Source organism: Mirounga angustirostris, unplaced genomic scaffold, assembly GCF_029215605.1.
Source record: "Mirounga angustirostris isolate CCGP_5_RB_7025 unplaced genomic scaffold, mMirAng1.0.hap1 SCAF_2, whole genome shotgun sequence".
NCBI classification, from domain to species: Eukaryota; Metazoa; Chordata; class Mammalia; order Carnivora; family Phocidae; genus Mirounga; species Mirounga angustirostris.
Genome location: NW_026991710.1, coordinates 64,412,674 through 64,432,813, shown reverse-complemented (window position 1 = coordinate 64,432,813; position 20,140 = coordinate 64,412,674). Strand labels below are relative to the sequence as shown.

At 49.4% G+C, this 20,140-nt stretch overlaps 1 protein-coding gene and 1 long non-coding RNA gene across 5 annotated transcripts; one reads left to right on the top strand and one right to left on the bottom strand.

The window, feature by feature from the left end:
• Positions 1-206: 206 nt before the first annotated feature.
• On the bottom strand, positions 207-19,874 carry PRDM8 (PR/SET domain 8). 4 transcript variants are annotated; one of them, XM_045880919.3, is made up of 7 exons: positions 19,754-19,874; positions 7,854-8,104; positions 6,682-6,819; positions 5,895-5,958; positions 4,200-4,420; positions 2,943-3,174; positions 207-2,557 (listed from the first exon to the last, which is right to left on the bottom strand). In XM_045880919.3, coding segments are annotated over exons 4-7 (2,061 nt in total). In that variant the 5' UTR covers positions 5,896-5,958; positions 6,682-6,819; positions 7,854-8,104; positions 19,754-19,874; the 3' UTR covers positions 207-950. The 4 variants fall into 4 exon arrangements, with proteins under 4 accessions (XP_045736875.2, XP_045736874.2, XP_064440749.1 ...); XM_045880918.3 differs by lacking the exon at positions 19,754-19,874 and adding an exon at positions 19,108-19,441; XM_064584679.1 differs by lacking the exons at positions 7,854-8,104; positions 19,754-19,874 and having other exon boundaries at positions 6,682-7,355.
• LOC129045985 (uncharacterized) lies at positions 8,100-10,737 on the top strand. Its single transcript, XR_008506574.2, has 2 exons — positions 8,100-8,294; positions 10,128-10,737. It is a non-coding gene; the product is annotated as an uncharacterized LOC129045985 (long non-coding RNA).
• Positions 19,875-20,140: the final 266 nt, after the last annotated feature.

The following is a 20,140-nucleotide window of genomic DNA, read 5'->3' as shown; positions in this document are numbered from 1 at the left end:
TTTTCCCTTTTAGGTTCAATGTTGGCTTAGAGTAAGTAAATGTAAGTGGGACAGGGTTTATTATCGCTCTCTTCTGCTATCTCTTCTCTTCTTTTCAGAGACTCAATGAAAATAGATGGTATCTACTCAAAGTGTAGACCTTAGCCACAAAAAAAAAAAACCCAAAAAACAAAAAACTTAAAAACACTTTCCAAATAATTGCTTTGAAGAAAATAGTCATTTATTGTCAAAGCATCCAACAATACCTGGATAATCTATAAAGTTTAATAAATCTTTCCAGGGATAAAAGAAACACATAACTATTCAGACTCCATTTCACTGGCACAAAATTACACTTTGTATTAAAAGGAAATACATATTTACATAATGATGACATTCTTCATTGAAGTCCATAATCATTTCATGATACATGCACTTCCCCCTGGAAACTTAAATTGAATGGTGACCCCTTTTTCTTCATTTTATTTATTTTTGTAAGAACACAAACTGTCATCAAGAAATGCAGAAAGCATCTCACCCTCCTCCTTTACTTTATATCTAAAATAAATTTTGCCCTTACATATAATTATTACATCTAAACCGTAAGTGCTTAATAATTTAAGTAGAAACGTATGACAAATGCATCAATATGTTGCAATATATGACATTTTAAAAAATGTACCTTTGTTTTTGGAAAGTGAAAATGCGTGCATTCAAAAGAAAACCCCTTGAACAACCCGCCCAATCAAAAATCCACCATCCTGTCTTGTGTGTGTGTGTGTGTAATGTAGGTCACAGGTAAACATGTAAATGAAAAGGTTGGAGGTGGCACGTGTATGTTTGAGTGTGTGTTTCTGTCTCTGGGTGCAACGTTTCAGGTCACAAGGAAGTGGTGGAGGTCCTCGCGTGTTTTTCCTGCAGGTGGCTTGACTGTGAGTGTGCGCGCGTGGAAAGCTAGGGTCCTTTCCGTGTCAATTATGCGAGGTCATGTGCCTGGAGAGGTGGTGGCGCTCCCTGAAGGACTCATTGCAGATGGGGCACTTGAGTTTCTCCTCCCGCCGCCGCTTCACCAAGGGCTCCATCGCGTACTCCTTTTTGTGATGCGACCGCATGTGGTACACCAGGTCGGAGGTCATGCGGAAGGAGGCATTGCACTTGGCGCACCAGTTCTGCGCGGGCAGACACAGCGAGGTGAAGGAGGGCGGCAGCAGCGTGAGCGCAGAGGGCAGCTGCAACTGCAGGGGCCCCGCGGCCGCCGCCGCCGCCGCCGCCGCCGCCGCCGAGCTCTTGGGCCAGAAGGCGGTGGCGTAGAGGAAGGGGTTCTGTTTGGGCAGGCCGCCGCCGCCGCCGCCGCTCGGCAGGGCCCCGCAACCTCCGTTCAGGTCCGCGGCCCCCTGCAGCTTCACGGCCAGAGGGTCGGTGGCGGAGGGGTAGAGTCTGGTGGGGCCCACCCCGTCGCCGGGGTGGCACGGCTCGAGCGCGCTCAGCTTCTGGCCCAGCACCAGCGGGGACAGCTGTGAGAAGGAGCGCGCCGGCTGCGAGAAGGCGCTCTTGCGCTCGTCCGAGGCGGCACCCTGGCCGCCGCCCGCGCCGCCGGAGGCCCCCGCGCCCGCGCCGCCGCCCGCGCCGCCGCTGCCCGCGCCGCCCAGCTGCGGCACCGAGGTGAAGGCACTGCCCCGCGCCGGGCTGCCGCCGTCCAGCCGGCTAGGCAGAGGGCCCCCAGGCCGCGGGGCCAGCAGCTTGTCGGCGCCTGCCGGCGAAGCGGCCGCGGGCGTGGAGGCGCCGCCGCCGCCGCCGCGGTCCTGGTCCTCGGCGGCCGCGCCCCCGCCGTCGGCGGCCGCGTCCTCCTGCAGACCTGCCGCTCGGGCCGCCTTCTTCACCTCCACGAAGGCGCTGCGCTTCGCCTCGCCCGTCTCGGGGCTGGGCGGCGCGAAAAGGCGGCCGTTCTCTTCCAGGCTGAAGTAGCTGCCCGAGGCGCGGTACTGCTGCGGCGTGCACACCAAGTCCTCCTTGGAGGCGGGCAGGGGCCGCTCGGCGAAGCGACCCCGGCCCCCCGCCAGCCCCACGCCGCCGCCCCCCTCCGCCGCCTCCTCCGGGAATTTCCTCTTCCCCTTGCCGCCGCCCATGGCGTTGCCGTCGGGACTCAGCTCCGCCTCCTGGTGGCCGCCGCCGCTACCGAGGCTCCGGGCCGGGGAGCAGCTGTTGCCTCCCCCCGAGTTTTCGAGCTCCCGGGCCAGGTTGTGAAAGTCCGTGGAGGGCTTGGCGCCGCCGCCGCCGCTGCCAGCCGCAGGCTGGTTACTGCCCTCGGGGGAAGGGGCGGGGTAGTGGTGGATGGGGCCGGCTTTGCCGAACTTGGGGCCAGGGCCCAAGGGCGCCTCTTGCTGCTGCTGCTGCTGCGGGTCCTTGCCCCCGCCCCCGCCCCCGTGATCCTTGGTGCCCACGCCGCCGCCTTGCTCTTCTTGGGGGCTGGCATCAGCGCTGTGAAGTCTCTTGGGGCAGCGGAAGCGCAGATGCGCCACGTAGGGGAACTCAAACTGGAAACGTTGGCTGCATTCCAGGCATGTGTAAGGGGACGACCCTGCTTAGTGAAAAAACACCACACACACACACACACACACACACACGTGCGCGCGCGCACACACGCACACCACATGATTACTAAGCATAGTCTCCAGACCAGTTTGCCATCACCCTCTTCACAAATCCATCGCCTGAGAAAAGAGTATCCTGTCCGACCTGATCTAACTTCCCCTCCAAATCAGAGGGGAGTGCAGTAACCAAGCCAATGTCCCCCGGTTTATTCTCATCTATCGGTCCCAGCTGCATTGCGGACCATACCTCTGAAGTTTCCCAGCAGACGCCCTAAGGGAGGAAAGGCGCCAGTGCGCCAGAGTGAGCCCCCGCCTCCCCCTGCGTCTCCCCCGCTAGCGAAGGGCCCCGTCGCGGGTCGCGAGCCAACCTACCATTCATTTTGCTGTGGGATCTAGAGGGGCAGAGCAAGAGTAACTCAATCAGTTCTTTCCCATACCAAACTAGTAATTCCTCGTCTTTGGCAATCCTGCGGAGAGAGCGGTAAAACAGCTGTCCGTTTTTTATATAGGCTTCAAGGTTCTGCTCTTCTTTATCTCTGGCTGACTGGACAAGTCGCAGCCACATGAGACCTTCTGAAGAACCATTTGCCGCTGAGGTGTCTACCTACAGTTTAGAAAAAAGGAAAGAATACAAGAAGGTAGGGGGGGGGGGAGGGAGACCCTCGTGAGAGAATGAAGCCAGAGGAACCAGGACGGTTTCCTTTTTGTTATTCTTTTCCGAAGAATTATCTGAGATCAAGATTAACCGTGACCCAAGTTGGCACCCATCTTTGTGTTTGCAACCAGCAGGCAAGATAACTGCCCTTTGAAACACTGTGTCAATCATATAGATTAAGCTGTGGTTTTCATATACTGGTTGAATATCAAATGGGGGAATTTCTCCTTACAATTCAAATCAGTGTTACCCTCTTGAGAATTCACTTCTCAATTATCCCACATTACAAAACTGTGAGGAATTTTGTTTGCTTCGGAAGTTAAAAAGCAAGCTTAGATCTTAGAAACTATTCCGTGGCATTCATTCATCTTCCTAATTTTGCCTTAAACAATTAATAGATTTTCTTTGTAAAGAAAGAATAGAAAGTGGGAGGACTTATATCTTGAAACTCAAACATATGAATTTAATGATGTTTTCTTGTCAAGCCATTAACATTTTCATTAAATACAAATTCTGGGACTAGCTAGCTTCCTAGAAAGAGTAACATTTAGAGGAAAAGAAGGCCTCCTAGGTTGGAACACAAATGCACCCAATACTTACAATAAAAGTCCTTACAGAAAGTACTTAGTATGCAAATAGGTTCCACCCTAGTTGAAATCTCCCAAAGAGTTAAGGAAGTTGTGTTCATCATCAGGAAAGCCCAGAACTGAGGCAGTGATTTAGATATACCTGGCATTCCAAATAAAATTTTGTCATTTATTCCAGAAATCAATTGACAATAATTTGAGTTTAATATTCCTTTTCTTTTCTTCTTCTTCTTCTTTTTTTTTTTTTTTGGTGTGTAAAATAGGATGTCTCACATTATTTTACTTTCTACATTCAGAAACTATCTCAGCTTGTCATTAGAATGATCCTTGGTCAATTTTCAACATGGGATTACCCTCATACCCGATGCAGCACTGGCCAAGACTTACCCGGAAGATATAGGGGACTGTTCTCTTGTCTGTGGACTTGAGAGCTATGAAAGCTATGCTGTCATACAGGGAAGTATGGCTCAGGATGCAGGGACCGAATATAGCATTCTCAGGGATGTCGCAGGTGGTGTAAACACTGGTAAAAATATCTGTCAGACATTGCTGGACAGCCTTGGCATCTCCATCCCAGATGCCTCGCTGGATGCCTGAATCCTCCATCACTGGTGACAGATACACAGGATAAGGAAACAACTTATATTACTCCTTATTTACTCCTTTTCCCCTCTATGAATCCAGGCAGAACATTTCAACTATAGACATATTTTCTTGAATTTTTTCTTGAATTTGACTTTTTGCATAGCATTGATTTCAAAAATAAAACCAGTAGCAGATTAAATCTGGTATATTTTGAAAATGCCAACTGAGGAGTACTCCCGCCCTACCCCGCGCCTTTTTAAAATAATTGGAATCTTGGGATCTCAGAGTGGACCGCTTTTGAGAAGGAAAACAGGGCTAGGAAAGACAGATCAGTTTTTTGCATTACCTTGGGGGAGGATGGGCCAGGATTTGGGGGATAAAGTTGGGGAGAACAATAGGATTTTTTTTTACTAGCCTATAGACTTTTCCCGACTGAAAGAAACTTCCAATCCTTGGGAGAAAGCTCCTCTCCTCTCTTCTTATGTATTGAACTGGGTGCCCAGGAGTTGATTTTTTCTTTCTTCCAAAGAGGGGAGCAGCCTTAGTGAGCAGCAGAGACAGCCGAGCATGGCGAATGGATTTCAAGTCGAGTGTCAGGGCCACTGATTCTGTGTCAGCTAACCTTTCTCTGCAGCCTACAAGAGGGGACGTAGGTCTGTTCATTACCATAATCCAACACTGTCCCTCCGAGGCTTTAATTAAAAGCAGCAAGCGGAGGTAATTATTTTTTTCTCGACACGCTTATTTATGGATGAGGGTGAATCCCAGTTACCTTGTTGTACAAGGGGGTGGGTTGAGTTGCATGTGCCTCATGAAGTGAGCAGGTACAGGGCAGGCCTGAAGTGTCCCCTGATTGAAATACTGCAGGTGTAGTGACTGGTGAATTCTCATTCCCCCAGATATGACCCTGTTTGGGTAGACCTCTGTGGGCTCTCTGACTGTTTAATCCACAGCAATTTAGAAAGTTTAATACCCTGCTGGAGGGCTCTGTTAAGCTATCATAAAAAGACATTTTCCTTCCTATGCCACTGGACACCCCTACAAAACTTGTCATTTTTTTAAAAAAACAAAGCAGGTATTTAAATTTTAAACTGGCTTTGAACTAACTGCATTGTTAACTCTGACTGATTAAAAGATTCCCCCAAGTTGGGTTTTCCCTAATAACGTCGCCAGAGGCAGTAATTTATGTATGCTTTGTATAATTTAAGTAGCAGGAAAGAGTAGACCTAATTCTTTTCCTGAGAAGCTGTTCATTATGGAATAATATTAGTAATGTCCATTTTTATCTTAATGCCTATTAACCAATTAATCTTGCAAATGTGATTACAAGGTAGAGCGGCTGCTGCTGCTTCTTTTTTTTTCCTTTCTAGCTAACAGAGCATGAAACTTTGGTCAGCCTTTTTTTCCATTCACTCTGCTACATCCTCCAAATGTCAAGTATTGGGCTGTTTCTGCCAGACAGAAATAAGAGGAAATATCCATAAAGTAGAAACTTACTTTACTATATTACAGCATCTGTCTCTGGGTATTTTTACCCCACACACGGTAGCCTTTCTGATCTCTAAATGAAAATTTAAATACGTTAAAAAAAAAACAAAAACCTTCAGAATCTCTCATCTCCTTTTCAACGAATCCTATTCTCTCCTTTTCAGTTTCCTCAATTCAGCGTTTTATGCCTCAATTTCTCTCTTCCCTTTAAAAGTCTCTTTCACACAGGCGTTTCATTGTGCCGGGAGGTCGCCCAGTCACTTCGGGCAACAGCAGGGACGCAATCATTAAAATGCAGTTCTACCTAACAATGCGGTGAAAAGATCCTTGCTACGCCGCGCTAATAGGGGTTCGCGTCGCCGCGGCGGCCGCCACGAGCTGGCCACAATAACCGCTGGGCGGGAGCTTGGGCTCGCCCGCCGGCGTGCGGTCGCCTCCGCCACCCAGCCCTTCCGAGCTCTGCAGCCTGCTCTAGGCCCCAGCTCCCGTCGCCCGGGGGATCCTCCCCAGAGCCCGCGGGGCTCGCCGAGAGCGCGTCGCTGCCGCCGGCCGCTCGCCCTCTCCGTAGGCAGGCATTGTCTGGCGGCCGCGCGCTCCCCAGTCGCTTGCTTCTCCCGCAAAGTGATCCCCACCCGCTCCTCCCTTTGTATAATCTTATTGCCAGTAGAGATCCCCTCAACAATTATGTTTCCCTCTCTTCTGGTGGATGACGAGACGGACGACAAAATTTTCCACTCTCCCTACCAAACCTGCTTTCCTCCCCATCCCCCTCCCACATCTAAGCACAGAGACTTACCAGGAATAAGGTCAGGAACGAATCGCCCAAATAAGGCCACCTGGAACCGGGAGATGCAATCGAGTGGTTTCTTTTGCCTATTGTATCAGTGCATTTCCATGTCAAGAGGTGTTGGTGTTGCTGTCTGGTAGGCTGTGCCTAAAGAGGGGGGAGAGAGAGAGAGAGAGAAAGAGAGAGAGAGAGAGGGAGAGATAGGGTGAGAGAGATGAGGAGAGAGTAAGAGGGGAGAGCGAGAGAGCGAGAGCAAGACAGCGAGAGCGCGCGGAGAGAGTTGTACAGATGGACCCGATGCAGTGACTGACTGGCACGCAGACACACACTTTTTGTTTGCTGCACATAATCTGCCCAATGACGCGTGACAGCCCACGTCCCCTCCCTTTAACTCTTTGCTGGGCTGGGCGCTCCCTTCGGCGCCGCCTGCCTCGCAGCGGTCTCTCTGGCCTGCCCGCGCCCCTCAGGTCCTGAGTACCTTCCCCAAGTGGCAAAGCCTCTCTGAGTGCAGCCCGGCCCGCCTCCTCCTAAATTAGCTTCGGCCCTCTGGGACTGTGAGGAGGGAAAAATCAGTTTCGGGGTCGGAAAGGGAAGTACCAAAAGAACTGGAGCGGGCCTTTCTCCGTTTGTCTCGGCACTTGGGGAACCTCTGGCAGAGAGCTGGCCACCCAGCGCGCGCACGGAGCCCGCGCGCACTTCCGGAGTCTGAGTTCAGTAAAGGGGTGGGGGGTTGCGGATTAGCCCCTAGAGATTCCCTGGCCATTGAGCCCCCGCTGATTTGCGCAGCTAGTTCCCTGAGGGTGATAAGCCGGCGCCCGCTCTCTCTTGGAGCGCTCACCCTACCAACCCCTTCCGAGCAAGAGTCAGAAAGGATGCGCTTTGGTGAGAACTTGGCTCAGTCTTCCCGGGGACCCAGAGATGGGGTGAGGAGGATGGAGCGAGGACGCCGCCAGACCACGGCAGGGGATTTACTGGGGTCATCTGGTCCCAGAACTCGAGTACCTGGGCAGGGAAAGGTGAGGGGAGATCGGTGGGAAGAACCCCGGTTACTAGACTCAAGATGTTCCTGCCTTTCCGCTCGCTGCCTGGCGCGTTTTTCGTAGTCCCCGAGGGGGTCCCATGTTGCGGGCGGCCCGTATTCTAAGACCTCGGAGGGGGGTAGTCAAAGTAAAAATTATTACCAAGATGGGCTCCGGAGAGCAATTTACATCCAGCCGGTGGTGGAAGAGCGGATGGGGTTGCCGCGGTGTTCTCGGGAGCCTCGTTTGCGCGCTAAGCCACTTAGAGGCGCTGGCTTGCCCCTCCAGTGCCGCAGCTGATGCTAATGACTTGAGGACTTTAACAGCCTGAAAGTTGACTCCTTCAACAGGGTCCGCAACACATTTTCGCTGGGGGATCTCTGGGTTCTTCTTCGCCTTTCAACTCTCAACTCCTATGGGAAGAAAGACCTTTGAGTGTATAGGCGGCTCCACTGTCTCAGCCCCACCCACAACACCGCTACTTTGAAGAGGACAATCTGTTAGCTTCAGGATAAATCGGATTGTGTCGCCTGCTGAAGTGGACCGAGCAGAACCATGACTTAAGGAGGAGACAGTCTCGTTTTTATCCAGTGTTAAAATAAGGTAAGTGGTTTGGGGGTTGGCAAAGAACAGCTTAAAAGGAAAAGGTGCTTAGTGTTGGTTTGAGCCGCTCACGACTGTGAGACCTCCCTCCGGAACCCAGTGGGGCAGCAAGGAGCGCCCTTCCTCGGCACGCCCGCAGTCCAAGGAGGCCAGGGAAGGATTTTGCTGAGCAGAAATAAAGATGTGGGAGTAATTTTCCACTACGTGAGTTCTCTTCTTGATCTCTCTCTTCTCTCTCTGCCTCCTTCCCTCCATTTTCACCCGGCCTTGGTTAGCTCCCTCCTCCCCACCTAAGTTCCAAGTTTTTCTGATCAGACGGAGCTGCTGCCTCGGTTTAAATCGGGACTCAGCAAAAGAAGGGTTGCAAAAATCCTTATAAATGAATTTCCCCTTCATTTCCAGGTTAGCTACTAACTTTTCAAAGCTTCTTAAACTGAAAAAGCTTATTTCATCTTAACTTATCATTTCTCTTATGCATGTGTGAACACGGGCAGTGCCCATGACCCTAATTCCATTAAACTGTTGAACAGAGCAACCCTTAAAGTCTTCTTTTGCTGTTATTTAGAAAAGTTTGCCTTTCCCAGAAAAAGTCATCTGTCCATTCAAGCCACTTAAAAAAAATCCTCCTACATATTGTAAATATAAGAGCATCCACTTCAGAGTGTGGGCATTTAGATAACCTTAAACTCTAAATGGAACACATTTTTTCTTTCCCCTGGCCTTTCTTTTCTTAAATATACAGGACATTTAGACTATGTCTCCTTTGAAGTTCTGAAACCTAGACTCCAGTTTGTATAAAATAAAAAATGCTTCTGATACTTAAGTTGGGGGTGGGGGAGTTTGACCTTCCAAATCCCAAGACAGAAAATAGCTAAGGTTCAATACATCAACGAAGGGAGAGATGTATGGAGAATCTGACCATCAGATACTTACTCTCAGTTTCTCTTTTCTGCCCTCTACTTAAGATTTTCCCTACTAATTTCAGGCAAAAATCCCCAAATAAAAGAATTTCTAACATTCTATGAATCCAACCAACTCTTTGTCTTATGTGTTGAATGACTGCTATAACAAAAAACAAATATGGGTAAGATTAAGCCTGACATTCCTACTTTGAGGGTTTTCCAGTATTTTAAGTGATGCACATTTTGCTTGGTAATATAAATGGTCTTAATGACAATTATTAATAGGATGTAAAGAAAAATCTACAAATTACTTTTATTTCCCTAGAAATTTATGGGATAAAATGGTGCATAAACTACTTTGAAATCACTCCGCATTATTACTTACTGGAATTCACTGATACTAAATGAAGGATTGAGGCATTTATTCAGTTTCAAACAGTACTATAAAAATGCATCTCAGTCAATAGTTGAATCTAATTCACATGGAACAATGGGTTTATATTTGGAGCACTTTTCCATGGGATTTTATTTCCAATTAAATGATTAGAGAGATAACAATGAAGAGTGAAGGTATGTTCACCTTGCTCCCTTTAGCAAGGCTTCATGCAGTTATGGTAAAAAATACACATGTAGACAACTGCAGTATTGTTTTGGAAGAGAAGGCTGGAGAGAGGTTGATGAATGATTCCTGAGGTGGTGCCTTTTATGAACTAAGTGAGAGGGTGGAGAAAGGGGAAGAAAGAAAATCTGATTCTTAGTGAGTATTAGAATGGAAATGTCCTTTTTCCTCCCAGGGTAGAGAAGTAGGGCCCAAAATCCTTCAGCTTCTGTGACAGGAGGCTAGTGAAGTCTCTAAGAATAACTCACTTAGAAGGATTATTACCCTTTAAGAATGAAAACACATTGTTTCTCTTTCTCTCTTCCTTTCCAGGTCCTGGTTCATCCCCCTCTAATCCTACCTCCAAAGCACTATACCAGCAAAGCCTCAGTTGTCCAATTAAAAAAAAAAATCAATTCATGGTGAAAGGGAGAATACACTGGAAGACAAGAGGATGGCCAATGAAACAGTGTGTGGAAACTTTTTCCTAAGCTTATCAATGTCACACAGGGAGGTCTCAGGACAGGGCTGTGAGGGTTGGGGGAGGTAAAGAATGGAACTTCACAGTGGGATATTGCATTGCACAGCCTCACCTTGGAGAATAAGAAACTATCTAAGGGATAACTCAGAGACAAGAAGAGGCAGACTTGCTGAGCTGGAAAAAGTTTACAGGGATTGGGGGCGCTTCATTTTTTATAAGTGTACATGGTAATCTCAGTTTGGGTCTATTCCTTGCGTAAGTATTACAGTTGGTTCATCAGGTGATAAATGAATATTTCCCAGGCTGGTCCTGGCATAGCCAGACTCTCAAAGGATGGATAATTTGGTAGCCTGGGAGAAGGGACTCCAGTCTCCCAAGTTCAGGGATCATTACTCCTGACTCACATTGTTCTTGCTTCAGCTTTTCCTGTTTCTCAATAAATGGTAGCTGTTTTTAATGCTGCTTCTATACTACAACTATTGTCATTATGATTATAACCTACCTTTCTCAAGTTTATAACCTTCTCTGTGAGGGATCTCAAGTTCCACTCACCCTTCTCTTGGGAGTTCAGCTGTGAGCTGGATAATCTTTGAGGACTTTGTGTAATTCATTTCCTCTCCTGGATCTGAGTTGTAGTTAACTGGCTTAATGGCTTTTGAGTATGACTTCTAGCAGGGCTAGCAAACTGAAGTGATATTGAAGACAACTACCACAAATCTGAAATCAATGCCTCATGCTTAGCTGTGTGAGTGTGACCTGTGGACCAGATCCAATATCCAGCATCCTGACCCCTTAGATTCTCCCAGCTTTGATACCATTCCCCATACAATATCTAGAGAGCTGGCAGGGAATATCCCGGTTTTGTCAAATCTGTGGGTGATGATGTCCTTCCCAGACTCAGACACGACAGCCCTTGAATAGGTCTCAGCAGGAGGAGTAAGGTAGACAGAAGGAAATGTAAGCAGGGCCACAGTCAGCCACTCAGAGCTTCCTCACCCCGTGGGGCCAGGATACTGGAGATGAAGGGCTGTCCAGTAGTCTCAAATGGGAGAGAGCATCAGATTTTAGGAAGACTGTGTCTAGGCCTTGGAAATGTCACTAAGTTGAGAGGTTCTACATCAAATTTCTTTACACAGCCAGGAGAAGGGACATTATCTCAATAGTACTTGAGTTCCACCTCTTTTTCTCTCTGTTTTAGGCTGTGTATAATTCCTGAGTTAAAAAGACAGGTGCTGGGCGCCTGGGTGGCTCACTTGGTTAAGCGACTGCCTTCAGCTCAGGTCATGATCCCAGGGTCCTGGGATCGAGTCCCACATCGGGCTCCTGGCTCAGCAGGAAGCCTGCTTCTCCCTCTCCCTGCTCTCTCTGTCTCTGTCAAATAAATAAATAAATAAAATCTAAAAAAAAAAAAAAAAAAAGACAGGTGCTGATTGACATACATTGGATTCATAATAGGAAGATTACATAGCATCTGATCCCAGCTAGTTCTCTGAGGTATGGACTTTGATTTTAAATTGGGCTGCTGGGGGATGAGCAGCATAACACATTCCTCTCCTGGGAAGGGGTCTAGGCAGAATGCACACATGCCCAGGACTTTCTAGTTTGGAATCTGTCCATGGCATACGTTCCTGAAGGATTTATCTGATTTTTTCTAAGGAAAAGGGAGACAAAAAAAGAAAAAAAAAAAACATGAAAAGGATTTGGGGGAATAGATATCAATCAGTAACCACAACAGCAGCGATTCATATTGCTTTGTTAGAGCCTTGAAAATATAGTTTGATTTCTTCACAGATTATGCTCTCATACCTAAACTGTTCCCCTGGTCATACCACATATTGGACTCTTTGAGTGAAAACCATCTTTCATGATTTCAATTCAAATGAACTGCCAGTGTTTCATGATTTAATCCAGGCATATTAATTTAGCATCAATGAGGGAATGTCTCCCCAAGCATCATATGGAAAGCCTATAGCTTTTAGTAGATTTTCATAAGCACTTAAAAACTACCAATGTAAGTCTTTCTTCAATTATACTTGAACAAGTGGTCTCTCAGAGAATTCAAAGATCAACTTGTCACAAAAAACAGTAACTGCATGACTACTATAAACAGTACTACTGTATATACATTACAAAATGTCAGAAATAACAGGTAAGGGGATTGAAAGTTACACTTGTTCTCTTGAACTTGCTGATTGAAAAACCAGTTCCCAGATTGACTTGATAGTCTTCTGGTAATTTAATATAAAGGTAACTAAGATATAATTCATAATCTCCTCTAAAGTTCTGAGGAAAATTCATATTTTAAAAAATAATATCCAGAAGTATCAAACAAATTATTCACAAAGCCCAAGAAAAATAAACATATTGAATATGACCTGGATGTTGAGATTTCCTGAAGGCCTAAAATTCAGTTTAGGTCTGAACAATTTTTATACCTAATCAGATATGGTCCTTTAGTGTGTGTGTGTGTGTGTGTGTGTGTGTGTGTGTGTGTGTTGTGTTTATGCAGGTTGGGAGTGAATACTGTTGAGGGTAGCAATTTAAAAAAAACTTCCAGGACTGTCATTTTTCTTGGCTCCATGTTCACAGAGTAGTCAGTGCTCCTTGTTGCATGTTTTCATGTAGGATGGTTTTGAGAAAATAGCCTGTGTGAAGTCCTGTAGAAGAGCAATTGTTCCTGGAGGAGCAAAGCTGAATAGAGTTCTAAAGAATATATTTCCCACATGATCTGAGTATCTACTACCTTCTATGTGTGATCAGATGCCTCATAGCATAATCTACATTCTAGACTCAGTTTACCTGGGGCCCTAGGAAGTTAATGTTTCCAGACAAGTGGGAATCATCTGAATGTGTGAAAATATCTTGAGGAAGTCAATGTACTGAGAGTGTAGCTGTTTCCATTCTTATGTCTGCTATAGGCAGATAGTTTCTGATGTCTGGAGTCCCTGGTGTTGATGTCTCAGTAAAGAGCTCAGCGACAGAGCTAAGAGTGCAGAGAAGGCCAAATGACAGAGATGGGCTTCATTGTGGGGCTAACGAGGTCTCCCTGAGAGAGACTCAGGAGGTCACTACCCCCACAGTACCGGGAAGGGCAGGTACGGCTCCCACTACGTTTGGGATGAGTCACCAAAGAGTACAGAGCCCCGACACTGGATGGGACCTGGGAAGAACAAGACTTGCCACCTTCACTGGGGGTGTCTCTTTTAGAAGCAGTCAGCGCAAACTCTGAACGTGGGGGCCAGAAGAGGCCACGCGGTGTGCTAGGTGTGCTTCCCATACGCCCTGGACTAAGCAGGAAGAAGCACCACGTTTTCCACGTTCTCCAGCCTCCTGCCGCCTCCCTGGAATCATTGCCAACTCCTGTCTCCTGCTAGGCGCCGCGGGCAGAAAGGCGTCCTGAAGGCTGGGCTTGAGGGAGCAGCAATGCTCTTTTTACCACTGCCACCACCCTCCTCCCCACCCCCTTCACACGTCCTCCTGCAGTAGGTCTCCTCCGAGCCTTTTCAGAGGCATGGGCTTATGTTCTCACCTCTTACGGGCTGGGTTGCCAGTGACCTCGCCCAGCCTTGGCTTTCCTCCTCAGCAAACTAGGGCTGGAAAGGGCTGCCTCCCGGGTCTGGTCGCGGTGAGGACTAAGAACGAGGGTGAACGCGTTTTGGAAAGCCAATTCCTGAGCAGATGGTAAGGGATTACTTCCAAGAGCTGGGGTTAGTTTCATTGCAGCCTTGAACATCCCAGAGAGGTCGCAGTGCCTTTATTAGGGAGCCTTCTTGACTCAGATGTCTGGAGAACTGACCCAAGAAGGACCTACAACTCAGGTTCAGGCCCCACCTCCACCAGGGGAACGAAACTCCCCGGGTTTGAATCCCAGCCCCTGACGTTGGGCAGGTAATTTAACCGGTCTGTGCTTCAGGCCTTCATCTGAGAAGCGGGAGGGGTAAAGGAAATTCTCCTCGTAAAGTCATTGCGAGGGGTGAGGTGATATTTAGCGAGTGCAGAGAACAATGCCTGGAACATAGTAAACAGCTCTTTCAGTGCTGGCTATGGCTACTGTTAGTGACATTGCCTTCATTTCCTTTTTAGAAAATGTGGGAATTGTATTGTGCACCCGCATTCGAAGCCACTCAGTGAAGGCTAAAGGATTTCTCGAAGTTTCTAGGGAAACCAGAAGGAGGTACTGGATGATAAAGGAGGCGGGAGGAATCTGTTCAGGTGTTCAGGGATCCCTTCTACTGCCAAAGGAAGGGCCCGAATGTTCCAAGCACAGGCGGCAATCCCCATTCCCTCCTCCCCTCTTTATTTCGGAAGAGGCAGTTTTGTGCCGGGAGGCCGATTAGATTTCGATCCCTCTTCCGCCAGGGAGTCCTTCCGTTAGAACTGACAGCGGCGCCACGTTAGAAACGCCGGTTAGTCAGGGCAGCAAGGGCTGGGGTCCTGCGACCCCAAACGTAGGACAAAGAGTATGTGAATGCCTCGCTGGTTAATTCAAGAGCTGTGGCCAGAAAGCCGAAGTCTGGGTGGCCAGAGAAACCTGGGGAACCAGGGCTCAGGGCCTCCGAGCCGCGCTGCCCCTCCTCTCCCTCGAAGGGCGGCGGCTCCGCAGCGGGAGGCCCCGGGGCTGAGTGGGAGGCTCCGGCCCTCCCCTACACCCCCGGCGGGAAGCTGCCCTGCTGGCTGGGCCTTCGAGCAGCGCGAGTCCACACCGACTATCTTCTGGCCCCGCCCCCGACGCCCGCACGCGGGCTGCGCGCGGAGCATTGTGGGCCGCACGGCCGACGGAGTCCCTCTCCCGGCCAGGGCTGCGGGGCTGAGCTTCCTCCCCGGGCTGTTCGCGGCTTTCGGCGCAGCCGCAGCCCGGAGCGGACGCGTTGTGTTCGCCGCACGCCTACAGCTTCAAGCTCTGCGAAATCTCCCGCCCAGGCAAGTTCCCGGCCTCAGAGGTCAGTTGTGGCCTCCTTATTGCTCTTTCTTGTGAAGGATCCGAGAGGCAGTGGTTAAGAGCCCGGAATTTGGGATCCTAAACACTTATGTTTGAACCCCAGATCTGCAATCTACTGGCTGTGGGTCTTTGAGCAAATCACCCACCCTCTCTGAACTTTAGTTTCCTCATTTGTAAAATAGCAAAAACAACATTTATCTCATAGAGTGGCTATGGATATTGCAAGAGCAAGCCTGGGTTCAGATCCCAGCTGGACTACTTGCTTGGATTAGTTAGCCTCTCTGTGCTTCTGTTTTCTGTGAAGAAAGGGGATCTGTGAACTAGAGAGAATAGTGTTTGACTCGGAGGGTCATAATTAAATGCGATAAGCCTGGCAGAGCATTCAGCCTAGCACACAGTAAGAGCCCAAACAGTTAATTATTTAAGGTATCTCAGGGCCTGCCACTTTGAAATCTAGGTAAATGTAATTTATAAGTCCTGGTTTTTCTGCTCCGCTTTTTCTCCTCTTCAGAGAGAAACAGTGCACAAGGGTGTGTGTGGCTATGTGGGGTGATAGTGCCTGCAGAATTGGGAAGAACTAGCTTGTGGCAGAAAGTTAGAGGACACTTCCGGAAGCTGCATGCCTTTCCTTCTATCTAGCCTTTCCTCTTCAGTTTCTAGGGACAAGGTAAAAGAATAGGAAAGGCAGGGAGAAGGAGCTTAGAACATGAAAGATTCTGAACAAATGTTTCTTTACTAGAAAATGTCATTCCAAATACTAAGGAGACAAGGAGTCTGTCTGAAGTGGCATGGGGGACCTAGGATTGGAATTGGCTTCCATGTCTCTGTGCCTGGCTGCCAGTGCCTGGCTCCCGATGTTGGGAGTATTTCTGTGTCTTTAGTCATGGCCCCTGGGAGGGGAAGATCTAAGGGAAGAGATGGAAGAGAGAGTGGCACTGCTCTAGGGAACAGGTTTTGGGAATAGGAGGAGCAAGGGGGTGCAGCCCTCTGCATATGGAGAAGGGATACATTCCTGCAACAGATATAGGGCATATCTGACTCAAGAGAAGTAAAACTTAGGTGAGGGGAAGAAAAGAGAAAAGATGCAAGGATCAATTATCTTGGGGTGAATTGGGCCTTCAGTGGAGTGTTGGAATCTATATTCTCCAAAGCTTGAAAATTCAATTAGGAGTCCAAAAACTGACAGTCACAGACATCCCTTAATCATCCTTGCAGCTCAGACCGTTTCAGAGTAGAGGAGCATACCCACATCACCATATGCCTCATCAGGGCCCCACTCCTTCAATACCAGTGACCTTCTCTGATTTTTCGGATGGGAGCGCTAACATCCCTTTTTGTTCTCTATAGATAATAGGATAATGGAGGATGATGTTTTACCCAGCAACTAACGGGACATCCGGGAAAACATGGCCCCAGACGCGTTCAAGACCATACCCTTCTGCTTTTTCCCTGAGGGCAGAGAATGCTGATGCAGCAATGGTCACCTAAGGTATTCCATAAACCTCTGGCTCTTAGTCTGCTCTCCTCTCAGACTCTGACTAAAAAGTGCTGTTAGCAGAAAAGAGAATAAAATAAAATAAAACTAATTTCTCAGTGTTTCCACCCCCCCCCCCCCCGCCACCAGCAAAAGAGACAACTGGTGAGAAGGAGCCACAACTTGGAAAAGATTTATTTTTCCTGGCCATAAATCTCACCCCCTTGTTCCTCTGCCCAGCGAAGCATGATAAAGTCCTTTTCCATAAAGTATTCAGTATTAGAGCCACAAAGCTCCCCCAATCAGTAGCCATCTGCTTCTACCATAACTGCTGCTCCCGAAGCAGGGAAAGCAGCAGCAGAGAAAGGGCACCACTGTTAGGCTGCTGGACAAATGAGGAGACTGAATAGCTTTGGTTTTCCTTGTGTATCTGTATCTATAGAGACAGGAGAAGAAAGGCCGCATTATATTGATACAACAATTGTAAAACAAAACACGGAAGAGGCATCTAAAGGGCAGTATCGCATGCATCAGGGGTCCCCAGATAAAAGGGGAGCTAACAGATTTATAGAAACCTTTAATTGGTTTTCAATTGAAAGCTAAAGAGGCTGGGGCAAAGCTGTGAAGAGTGGCAAAGTGCCCTCCTTCAGCCGTCTGGGAGGCGTGATCGATTTCATGGAGGGAGAAAAGAATACGGAACCATCCTGCACCTCTGCTGAGAGCAGAGAGCGACTCTGTGTTACAAAATTTCTCCTTGGCCAGGGAGTTATGATATGATCATAATAACAGAGTCTCTCAATCTCTCTTTTTCTTTCTCTCTCCGCCCTCCCTTCCTTCTCCCCTTCTTCTCACTCTCCCTCAGACTAGTAGGCAAGTGGAGAGGGAAGCAAAGGATGCAAAAGTAAATCTAACTCTCCATCCCCGGAAGAAATAGACCCCAGCCTAAAAACACCCGGCTTTAAATCTGTTCATCTGCCAGGAGGGAGGCCTCTTTGACAGAAATAGGAGTTCCTTTCCTCTCTTTTTTTTTCTAGACTCAAACAGGAAAAGCTAAAAATCACAGGAGACTCTACACTTAGTACAGTGAGAAGTCTTTGCTTGCGCCCACTGGGGTTATTTCAGAGCAGACGCTCCACTCAGCGCGCACCCAAGCGCCTTTTCTCAACCCCTTCCTGCGCAGCCGGTGGCGGCCCCCACCAGGCTCGATTGGCAGTGCCCACCCAAACAGCCCCGTCTGTCTGTCTGTCTGTCGGTTCCTAACACTAATTTATTAGCCTGACCCTCCATTATCTTTTTCGATTTTCTACTTAATCACAGATAAAAGGCAATGGTGCAGATTACGATTATGAAGGACTAGGAGATGGTTTTGAACAAAATGGGAGAAGGGAAATAGGATTAATTGAACATGATAGTGAAATCTCAAATGTGAGGAACAGGCCTGGGGGGAGGGATCAAACCCTGACCCCTGTGTGCTGTGGGTGGGCCCCTCTGCTTCTCCTAGTGCCTTCATAAGGAGGCATCCCCCGAGATGAGGTCACTTGGGTCCCAAACCTGCAGAGGTGAGAGAACTGGGTTTCCTCTCAGGCTCCCAACCTTGCTAGGTGCCTGCCACCCAGCTCACTCTCCCTTGCCCCTCTCACCTACCACCCCCACTCTGCTGCGGCCCCTGCAGAATTTCAGGACCCCTGGCCAGTGATTCCACTCCCCAACAGGTTTGCCTTTTGGCTGAAGTGCACCCCATTATTGCATTAATGCACCACAAGTCTTCTCTCACAGTTTTCCTGTCTTTGAACATTCCTCTAGTGAGTCTAAATCTTCGTGAAATTGCAGGAAAACAAGTCTAGTAGGTCAGAGATTGTATTTGTTCGTGTAAGGGATTAATAAAGCCCCTTTCTGATGCTGCTTTCCAGAATTACATTCGGGATTAAAAAGCAGACACGGCATGGGCACACATTTTGCATTCACTGGTGGTTGTGATTAATGTTTCTGAGGGGATTTGTGCTGGGAGCTTACAGAACGTGCTCTCGGGGGTCTAATGCCCAAGGGCTGCGGCGCAGGGGTGAGCAGAGGGTCTGTGGGCACGCGCCAGAACACGGGGGATTAGAGAGGACCTCAGATGGGCGCCGACGCCAGGCGCAGTGGCCTTTTAGTGCCTCCCTCGCACCCCTTCCCCCCCCCCCCCCCCCGCACCCAGCAGAACTGCTTTGGAGGAGAAAGCAGTGAGAACTGTCCCGGGAGACAGACTTGGTTTTTAGGATATGTGTAAGGGGAAGATGCCCCTGAGTGGTCCGACTTTTGGGTGGAAGAAAGGGGCTCAGTACCAAGGCTCTGAACTTAATACCTGCATCCTCCAAGAGGAATCAATTCCGAACTACCTGTTCAGGGGAAGCGCTGTTCCCGAACGCGTCACGTCACTCACCGGCAAATAAAGAGTCGCCAGCCCCTGGCCAGTAAGAGAATGAGCACAACCCCGCGAGCCGCCAGTCTCAGGGCTGCTTACTCGGGCACCCAGAGAAGCATCTGTGGAGAGGAGCCGGAGTCTAGGCCTGAGATCCATTCCCCTTCCATCATCCCCCAGTGGGCGGACAAACCCTGAGCCAGTGAAGGGACGAGGGAAGGAGAGGCAAGTTCCAGAATGGAAGGAGGGAGGCGGAGGGTAAGAAGGGAACCTGGCAAGCAAGAAAAAAAGGGAAGCAAATAGGAAATGAGAGAGAGGGGTAGGAAGAGAGGAGAAATGGGGAAGGAAGTGGTCACAGCTGGTGGGCATTACCGCTCTCTGGCAGAAGGGGGCACCCTTCCGGCCGAAGCAGCCTCCCACTGGGCTGCGGGTGGGATCCCCTGCAAAGCCCGCCCTACAGCCCCAGCTTGGGGGAGCTGGCGCCCCCTCCTGGCGGCTGCGAAGCCGCTCCTCGCGCTCCCGCGGGTGCTCCGGCCCAGCTGCTGCTCGGGGTACTGGGAGGTGGTGCGGGAAGAAGGTCAGGGGACAGTGAGGGGGGTGTGAGGGCGCTATGACACTGGTCAGGTTCTCCCTTCTTTCCCTGCACCCTCCGACTCGGCTTCCTCACCTGGGGCCTGCAGGGCTCCTTCCCCGTGAGCACAGCTCCTGCGTGCCCCTCGGCTGCCGGGCGCTGCCCCTATCAGAGCCGGTGGACGAGCCTGCGCTCTTCGCAGAGCGGTCCTTCCCGGTCTCTGCCGCAGCAGCTGGGAGGGAGGGAGGGAGCGACCGCCGGCTGCTGCTGGGCGGTGTCTGGGGGCCTCGAGCCCAGCGTGAGGAGCCGCCATCTGGAGCCTCGGCAGCGGGCGGGGTGCGGATGCAAGGGAAGGGGCCTGGCGGCTCAGCCCAAAGGGGGCAAAGGACAGGGGTCTGAGCGCGGGAGCGGCCCGAGTGCTTGAGTGTGTGTGCGAGTGGGTGAGGGGGTTTGGCCCTTGGGGAGAAGCAGAAGCCTGCCCCT

Excerpts from the sequence above, each read along its gene's own strand:
- PRDM8 (XM_045880919.3), bottom strand. Across the intron at positions 3,175-4,199 it reads CAGTCCCCTATATCTTCCGG|GTAGACACCTCAGCGGCAAA; the intron begins GTAAGTCTTGGC and ends TCTAAACTGTAG. Across the intron at positions 2,558-2,942 it reads ATCCCACAGCAAAATGAATG|GGTCGTCCCCTTACACATGC; the intron begins GTAGGTTGGCTC and ends TTCACTAAGCAG.